We start from the raw sequence: 9,396 nt of genomic DNA, 5'->3' as shown, positions 1-9,396 counted from the left end.
TGCCGATGCCCGTGCGGGCACTCAGGGCCACCCCCTGTCGCGACACGGGGGCGCTCGGGGTGTCCCGGGGCCGCTGTCGCGCAGCTCCGCGCTCCGTGTCCCCGCAGTGGAACGAGGTCACTCGCTGCTTCCGAGCGGGGATGCCCGTCCGGCGGCACCGGCAGCGGCTCCGCTCGCACGGGAACTGCTTCAGCGCCGCCGAGGCCGCGGACTGGCTGCACCCGGTGCTCCGCAGCCACAGCAGCTTCGGGCCCGACGTCACCCGGCAGCAAACGGTGCAGCTCCTGCGGAAATTCCTCAAAAATCACGTTATCGAGGACATCAAGGGCAGGTGGGGAGCTGAAAACCTGGAGGACAACGGTGCCCTGTACAGGTACTGAGGTTAAAATTGTTCCGTGGTCTCTCGGGGTGAGAATTTGAATGAAAAACGCTCGGGTTTGCGAAAAGAACTTGCTTTGGATTGAGCAAAGTTAGTTTAAGTTGATTATTAGCATCGCTTTGCTCCTCTGATTTAGTTTTCTCCTTTGTGTGTGTCTATCCGAGGTTTTTGCTGGAATTCAAGCTGCACTCCGGTGCTTTGGAGTAAAGCCAGGGTGTTTTGTAGGAGCTGCCTGCTGGGTTTGCTTCTCTTGGACCTTTTACACAAAGTCTGAGTGGGAAACAGAGCCAAAGAGCTCTGAAATGAAAGGTATTAACAGCCCTCACTTCTCACGTTCTGGCCTCAGGCTGTGCCAACATCTTCAGCTTGACTTTGGCATAGGGAAAAACAGCCCAAAGCTACTTTATCATGTGATAAATTAAATAAAAAAAAAATCAGTGTTCTCTTTCTTCTAGTCAATCTAATAGAGTCACTCTGGTATGGAATCAGAGGTTTTGTTTTGTCAAGTAATTTATTTGATTACAGATCAATTCTGAATAAATTGAACATCTCTCCCACTCATTACAGGTTTCCTCCAACATCTCCAGTCAAACCTCTACCAAGCCCACCAAGGGAGAACTTGGAAAACTTCCCTGGAGACAAAGGAAAACTTTTTAAACTGCCCAGTTCATCCAAGAGGACTTGGAAAAAACAGGAGTTCCTGCAGTCTCTGGTAATAACTCTGTTCCTTACAGCATTGCAGTTGTCTTGTCTTGCTTTTATTGTTTAAAATGTAGTGACACTGCTCTGTTGTGGCATCAAAAATAGTTTGGACTTAAAGGAATTGAGAAATATTAAGAAATAAATTTATATGGGGGGTATTTTGGTTTGGGTTTTCTTTGTTTTGTCTCAGTGCAGAATTATCCTTGCTAAGGGATTTTAAAGTATTGGGAGGGCTGGAAGGTGAAGTCCTAGAAATAATCTGCACAACAGGGCCTTGTTGAAGTTTAATTTACCTTTGGGGGACAAATAAAAGGCACAAATGGTGTAATTGGTCATCTTTTTGGAGAAGATGGAATGTGTGTGTGGCCCTTGATTCAGCTGAGATTTGTGTGCATAAATTCTGAGTTTGGGTTCCAGTCCTAAAGGAGGATAATGCACACATTAATACATCTGGATTTGAGGTGTTTTATCTTTTAAATTGCTGATTTTGGATTGATCAGGGTTTTTTTTCATTTCTTTTTAGTTGTGTGCTTCTGTTTCAGTGCTGCAGGTTACTCCCCAGCTCTTGTGGAATTTGATGTTCCACAGAATCCCTGTTCTAATTCAAATTTTCTCTGACTTTTAATTGCCTTAAGAGGCTTTTTTATCTTACAGTTTAAACCACTCCTTTTCAGGAAAACTTAGCAAGACCAAAACCTGATTTAACAGAAGTAAAGAAGGAAGAATCACTGCAAAGGAGGGAAATAAGCCAGGAATACGTGCAAGAAACGTGGAGAAATATTATCCGGATACAGTAAGTGAGGAATTACACACAGCACCTTCTCATTTAGTAAGAAATAGCCCAATCAGTCTTTTGTGCTTGGTTTTTAATTAAGTTAAAACTATGTTTTAAGTTGAATATATTTTCTGTTGTTTACACAGGTTTTCTAATCCGTTTATTAACATTGGATTCTTGCATTTAAGGGATTAAATCCCTTAAATGATCCTGTGCTGGTGCTGAAATATATTTTAAACACCACAGGTGCTCTTGCTTGCTGATTGTTGCTGTTTGTCCCAGGGAAAAGTGTCCTCAGATTCTCCTCCTGGAAGGGAGAATTCATCAAACAACACTTAAACTCTTCAAGAGTTTGTGAACAGATATGGAAAGAACTTGGTTTCCTCCATCCCTCTCAAATCTTTGCTCTCTTCCTGCCCCAGTTTGCAAACCATTTTGGGACTGCCCTCGTTGGAGGAGGTTCTGCAGCCAGCCCAGATCATCCCTGAGTTTGTCATGTACAACATGAACAACACCAGCAAGCACGGGGTGGTGATCCTGCAGGACAAAGCAGGTGACTTGGATTTCCCTAGATTTGCTTAAAAATTCTTTATTTATAAATAATAATTAATCTGATTCACAGTCTGTTGTTTACACTTTTCCCCCAAACCACAGCACAGCTCAGGGGCCTTAAATCCCATTCCACCCCTGCCAGGGACACCTTCCCCTATCCCAGGTTGTCCCAACCTGGCCTTGGACACTTCCAAGGATGGAGCAGCCAAAATTCCCTTCCCAATATCCCATCTAACCCTGCCCACCTTCAGCTTGAAGTTATTCCCCTTTATCCTGTCAAAATTACATGTGTAGCAATGTTTAAAATCAGTTTGAAATGGAATTTTCTGTACTTTGTGTTGTTTAATACATGTAGCCATTATTAGTTGTTAATTATTTGGGCTCAGGTCTAAGTGATGCATTTATCTGTTTGGATTTCAGAGGACCTCCCTCACTGGGTGCTGTCAGCCATGAAGTGCTTGGCCTACTGTAAGTCACTGAGGAGCTTTTAAGTTCCAGAAACCTCTTTTGAGAGTTGAAAGGGAAATATCTGTGTGTGTGCAATCAGCTGTGATGTTCCAGCTCAGAAACTGGGCAAAACCTGAGGGTGGTTTCCTCTAATGCAGTTTTTCAGGAGAGAAAGGGACTTTGCTTTTCCAGTCCCTGGCTTTTAGCTGGACCAAAACATTTCCTACACTTCTGGAAAGATCAATTTTCTTTGGTTTTTAAACAATTAATTATAAATTAATGAGATGAGTGCCTCTCAAATGAAACCAGAGATAATGAGCTTTTTTTTCCCCATGTGCTGAGCTTCCTTTTGCTCAAGAAGCTTGAATTCCCTGTGGGAGAACTGGGATCCCTTCACTTGGAAACAAAGGGAAATGCTAAGGGTTGGTTATTATTTTGCTGAGGAACCTATAAAGACCACAGATTAATTTTTCTTTATTTATTTTCTTAGTGTGGAACAGAACTGAGCACAGCTCTTCAGTGGCTGCCTGGAATCTCTTACACTGGTTTTGCTTATAAATTGTGCCAAATACAATATTTGGGGATTGCTGATAGGATTCTTTGCTTGTGAAACAAGAAGAAATTTAGGCTGATCTTCAAAATTTTGTTTTATAATGGGATTGTGGAATTTTGGTGTGATTTCCTTTCTTCCCCTCTTTTCAGGGCCCAGGAACAATGACATGAGCCAAGCCACCTACAGTGGCTTTGAGCGGGACGTGTTCAGAACAGTTGCTGATTATTTTCTCAGCCTTCCTGAGCCATTGCTAACTTTTGAATACCATGAGCTCTTTGTTAATATCTTAGGTATGTATGAATTTAGAAAGAGTCAGGGAAGCTCTGAGTTCAGATCAGCTGGGAGACAAATGTGTGATTCAAAGCAGAGCTTGGCCTCCTGATCTGTGTGGGAGCTGCAGTCTGAGGAGGATCATCACTGCTCCATTCTGTATTAGTGTGAATTAAAATGCAGCTCTGCCTCATCATTTCCCATTTAAATTGCTGTTTCAGCTCACATTCTAAACATTCAATAACAAAAACTTTAAGAGATGTGCTTGTTCTGCCTGCTCCTCACTGTTGCAGCGTTGCCTGTCTTTGTTATTGCATGTTGGTTGCAATGACCCTGTTGAATTGCTTTGGGAATGAACTAAAGTCTTCTTAATATCTTAATATCTTAGCTTTGTTGTCTGTCTGCCCAGTTAGCAGCTCTCTGAACTGGTTCATTTTCATACCACTTGCATCTTTAACATCTCTCTCATTTCCTGATAGTTATGTGTGGCTACATCCAAATTCCTGATCTGGGCAGTGGAAAACCTTCTGTCCAAGAGGAGAAATGTGACCCTCAGCCTTCAAAAACTCCTCACTTGAACTCTTTCAAGTCCACTGAGTGTCTTCTCCTAAGCCTGCTCCTCAAAGAGCCTGATGAGGAGGAGAAAGGAGGAGCTTCCAGGAGGTTTTCCTCGGAAGAGCTGAGAGCCCAAAACCACCGTGGAAAGAAATGGCAGCAGCACAAACTGCCACATCAGCAAGGGAGTGCTGGGAACACGATAGGAGGCAGCTGCCAGAACCTTGCAGGATTCAGGAATGACCAAAAGGCACCTGGAGCATTTAGGACAAGGTGTTACTCCTTGGAAAGAATTGGAGCTGCTGCTTCAAGCGTGTGTTATAGAGGAGGAAGCGGTGCCCTGAGGGGAGGTGGTGTGAGCACCATGGCGAGAGGAGAACTGCCAGAGGAGCACAAAGCGACCTCGCTGCTGGAGCTGGGCTGGCATAGCTCAGCTCAAAGCCAGAGCCACGGCCTCAGGAGAGTGCCTGCCCCACATCCCAGGGCTGGGGAGCTGGGGGATGGCAGCTCCTGGGGAAAGCTGAGCCTGCTGGGCAGGAGCAGCTCCCGGAGCTGCGGGGCCATCGACAGAGCCAGCGCTGAGCCCACGGGGCAGCCGCGGCCTCAGCCCCGCGGGCAAGGACGAGCCACCCCCTCGGTGGGCAGCAGGACTGAGGGCTGTGCCATCAGCATCCCCAGGAGACTCTGCAGGAGCAGCACAGCACTGGCACAGCACCCTGTCCCCCCCTCCCCCTGTGTGCTGCCTGGCACAAGTAAGGGCTCTCTGCAGCATGTGGGTACTGCCTCCTTGTGTGGCCTCACTAATCCCTGCTTCCCTCGCCTCTGCCACTCTTGCTAGGCTTGTGGGTAGGCACAGAGCGTGGATTTGTGGGGTTTGTAAAGAAAATCTGCTGCCTAAATTGTTTCAACTGCTGTAGCTGTGCTAACAAACAGTGGTGTGTAGTGTCTGTGGAGAATGAGCTTGGTGTGTCAGTATTTGGCCTTTCTGCTCAGGTAAGTGGTGGGGGCAGGAACCTGCACACACCTGCCTGCTGGAGATGTCTTTTTCTGTTCTGTGAATCATTATTATCTAGGAATAATTAGTGTAATTCCTTAATTGTATTGTGGTCCTAATTGCACCATAATGAAGGAAGTTGAAGATGACCACACAAACAAAGGCCTGTCCATTCTCTTCTGTTACAGCTGATTTCTGTGAAACAAATAATCACATTGAGAAATACAAAATCTCTGATACTGAGTAAAAATACGCTGGAAGCTGCTTCAGATCTTAATGCCAGCTGTCTTTGTGGTTAACTTGTAGATCTCCTGCAGCCTCACCTGGAAAGAATTGCAGTGGAAGCTCTGCAGATCTGCTGCTTGCTGCTGCCACCCCCGAACCGCAGGAAGCTGCAGCTGCTGCTGAGGATGATGGCCAGGATCAGTGGCAATGTTGACATGCCACGGCTGCACGATGCCATGGGCAACAGGTCCTTGGTGAGACAAGGAAAAACTCTTTTAAACACCAATTAAAAGAATGCAGATGAGTCCTCAGAAATCCTCCTGATTTCTCACCCAGCTGCCATTTAGAATGGCAGGCTGGTTTGGGTTGAAGCCCATCTCATTCTTATTTAAACCTGGTGTGCCTGCAGGTTTTCACCACCTCACTTGTCTCAAGATGATTGATTGAGGTTTTGATTGGAAGTGGGAAGAAATTATTCATTCAGAAGGTGGGCAGGCCCTGGGATAGAATTCCCAGAGCAGCTGGGGCTGTCCCTGGATCCCTGGCAGTGCCCAAGGCCAGGCTGGATGGGTTTGGAGCAGCCTGGGACAGTGGGAGCTGTCCCTGCCCCAACCCAAACCATTCCAGGATTCTATTCCACTGTTCTGTGAGGATGTTCATTTTTCTGTAGGTTAAGCCTTTTTCTGCTGTTACCTTTTTAGAATATGTATTTTTAATTGAGAGTGCTGCTCAATTCCAAAGGATTTAATTCAGATGAGGGAACAACAATGACTTTTCCTCCTTGTGTGACCATATTTGGAAGATGGTATTGGAGGATCTGTGCCTCTGTGGGGTGGAGAGGAGGGAAATAAATCCCACAGCTTTATCCACTGAAGTTGTGCTGCACTTTTCCAGCTGATCCAGACGTTTTCCCGCTGTGTCCTGCGCTGTGCAGAGGAAGAGGACCTGGATGAGCTGCTTTCCTCACGCTTGGTTTCCTTCCTGATGGACCATCAGCAGGAAATATTCCAAGTCCCAACTTACCTGCAGGTTGCAGTGTGGGATCACCTCCAGTACATGAAGGTGGCTCAGGTTGGTGCCATGAGAACAGTTCATTAAATTGATTTAATTGCTACTTCTGAAGCTGGGCAAATGCAAATAAGCCAGGACATTTTGAATATACAGATATTGTTTTGCAGCTTGTGGGTGTTTATTAGGTACTTACTCAAATAGTACAGAATGAGTTGAGTGCGTGCTGAGCCCTTTTTCTTTCAGTGCAAACAGGAAAAAGAAGAAATTTGTGCCATCTTGCCAACGTATTCCTACTGCAAACAAATCACTCCTCAGGAGTTTGAAGAACAAAAGGTCTCCACCTCACAGGCTGCAATGGCAGAGCTCCTGGAGAACATCATCAAGGATAAAAACCTCTCTGTGAAGGACAAAAAGAAAAAGTTAAAACAGGTGAGTTTATTTCATCTGCTTCTGCAGTGCCTTTGTGAGGGAAGGGCTCAGGCACCAGGGCCTGGGGCAGGAGAGGAGCAGAGAAATGTTTGTGTTCAAGAGCTCCTGAGTGCTTCATGTGCTCTGCCTGGGATTTTAAAGATGGTTTTTAAAGCTGCATCCTCTGGAGCCAGGCTGGGAGAGCTGGGGGTGCTCACCTGGAGAGGAGAAGCTCCAGGGAGAGCTCAGAGCCCCTTGCAGGGCCTGAAGGGGCTCCAGGAGAGCTGGAGAGGGACTGGGGACAAGGGATGGAGGGACAGGACACAGGGAATGGCTCCCAGTGCCAGAGGGCAGGGCTGGATGGGATCTTGGGATTGCAGGGATTGTTCCCTGGCAGGGTGGGCAGGACCTGGGATAGAATTCCCAGAGCAGCTGGGGCTGTCCCTGGATCCCTGGCAGTGCCCAAGGCCAGGCTGGATGGGTTTGGAGCAGCCTGGGACAGTGGGAGCTGTCCCTGCCATGGCTGGGCTGGGATGAGATGGGATTTTAGGTCCTTTCCAAATGACTCCATAATAACCCAGCCTTTGACTGGCAGCAAACATTGTTTAAACAATGAAAACATTGTTTTCAATTAAACCAGTATCAACTGACTGTGCTGGAGCTCCTGCTGTCCACTCAGTGATTCCTGATGGAATTGCAGCCTGGATTCCTGTGCTGCACTGCCCATCCAAGTCACCCTTAACATCCCATAGGTGGGGTTAAATTCAATAGGTATTAAAAGCAAAAATTTTTGGCTTTAAGAGACCAAATTCTCTCTTGAGAATCCTGAAACATTCTTTTGGTGGCCTTGGCTTTGTGTTTTGTAACATTTACAGTGCTCAAGATTATCTTGCACTTCCCTGTCCTACCAACAACTTGTCTCGTAGTAAAGCTAAAACACAGCAGTTGTGGCAGGATTTAATCCTGGAGGGTTTTTCTTTCCTTTGGCAAGTCTTTCTGCCCAATGGAATAGTTTTGTACTTGTCCTGGAATCTCCTAAGCAAGTCTTGTGACTCCCATTTGAACAAGCAGCTTTTCAGGGCAGCCACACTTGGCTTTGGTGCCTCTCCTGCAGCTCTGACTTCCACAAGTGGTGTGGAAACTTTCACTCTAAAAGTGAGTCTGGTTTGGTTCCAGACCATCAAAACTTCTGAATTTAGAGAAGAATGAATGGTTAATTATAACTGATTAAGGCTAGGAGTAAGAAATGATTCACAGCAGCAGGGGAGAAGGGGAGGAAGGAAATGGAGGCCCAAAAATGATCCCAGGAGCAGAGGTGCCTGAGCAGTGCCAGCACAGGGATGGGCACTGCCCTGGGCCTGCTGGGCACATCCTCCTTGATGAGGAGTGTTGGGAGTTCTTGGGAAAAGCCAAATTCCCAACACTTTGTAGAGAGTAAGGTCCCAGTTGTGTCCACACCAGAAGTGACACTGGTTTGAATCCATCAGTGGAAAGGTTTGGCTCCTGTTCAGGTGTATTTACAGCTTCTCATCCCTTCCTCAGGCCTTGCATGGGAAACAGGTAAAATGTCCAAACCACCACTCTGATTCCAGGTCTTTTCATTTTCATGGAATCAGTGGTAAGCTTTCCTGGGAGAACCTTTCCAAAAGAGGCTGAATCCTGGCTCCCTGTTGGGTAAATCCAGGGAGTTCCTGGGAAGGCAGCTCTGCAGGCACAGCAGGTGTGGAATGTGCCCTGCACAGCTGGAATTTGCTGTGGGATCTGGGATTTTGTTGTCATTGGTGCCTGTTGTGTGCTGCAGTTCCAGAAGGAATATCCCCAGATCTACAGGAGCAGGTTCCCAACGACGGAGGCGGAAGCGCTGCTCCTGGAGAACAAACCCAGCATCAAACAGCCCTTGCTGAGCCTCAGGAAAGCCAAATTTGGCAGCCTCAGGTACTGATCTCACCACTCCTGAGCAGTTTCTGGAAGTCTGAGAGGGAATCACCAAAGGAATTGCTGTGGGAGTTTGGTGGTGGCTGTGCTGCAGAAGGAGGAAATGTTTACATGGACACTGTGCTGGAAGGTGCCAAAATACCTTTTTTTTTATTGTGCAGATACTTTGGAATAACTTCTAAAAGAAAAAAAAAATATTTATCTGTTTACAAATTATTACAATATATTGGAGTAGGAAAATGTGAAAATACACATAAAGCTGTTGTTAACCAAAAATTTATATATGTTTTTTTATGGGAAACTAATAACCTGCCTCCTGTTTTAATCTTTAAGTGTTTGGTTGGGAATTTGTGCCATTATTGTGTCTCTTATGTGTGTGTGTGTTGTGACTAAGTGCCTTTTCTATTCTCAAAATATTTGTCTTTAAACAAAGGAGCTTTTCTGAGTTCAGGACTGGAAAGCCAGTTCACCATAAATAAATGATTATCTCACTCCATAAATATTTCTGTCCATATCATCTGTAAAACCCTCATCAGCTTTTTGATATTTATTTATATTAAAAGACTTGAAGCGTATTTCTGATGTTTTCA

General features: G+C 45.9%; 1 protein-coding gene across 3 annotated transcripts; it reads left to right on the top strand.

Annotated features, from left to right (window-relative positions):
- Nucleotides 1–17: 17 nt before the first annotated feature.
- On the top strand, nt 18–9,381 carry DEPDC1 (DEP domain containing 1). 3 transcript variants are annotated; one of them, XM_015636945.3, is made up of 11 exons: nt 18–373; nt 947–1,091; nt 1,756–1,874; nt 2,279–2,409; nt 2,829–2,876; nt 3,558–3,698; nt 4,158–4,985; nt 5,534–5,706; nt 6,347–6,523; nt 6,707–6,892; nt 8,673–9,381. In XM_015636945.3, the coding sequence occupies exons 1-11, from the start codon at nt 141–143 to the stop codon at nt 8,811–8,813; spliced, it is 2,322 nt and encodes a 773-aa protein (XP_015492431.1). In that variant the 5' UTR covers nt 18–140; the 3' UTR covers nt 8,814–9,381. The 3 variants fall into 3 exon arrangements, with proteins under 3 accessions (XP_015492431.1, XP_015492433.1, XP_018863269.1); XM_015636947.3 differs by lacking the exon at nt 4,158–4,985 and having other exon boundaries at nt 25–373; XM_019007724.2 differs by lacking the exons at nt 18–373; nt 947–1,091; nt 1,756–1,874; ... (1 more) ...; nt 2,829–2,876; nt 3,558–3,698 and having other exon boundaries at nt 3,797–4,985.
- Nucleotides 9,382–9,396: the final 15 nt, after the last annotated feature.

Source organism: Parus major, chromosome 8, assembly GCF_001522545.3.
Source record: "Parus major isolate Abel chromosome 8, Parus_major1.1, whole genome shotgun sequence".
Classification (NCBI taxonomy): Eukaryota; Metazoa; Chordata; class Aves; order Passeriformes; family Paridae; genus Parus; species Parus major.
This window is presented reverse-complemented; position numbering and strand designations above follow the sequence as displayed.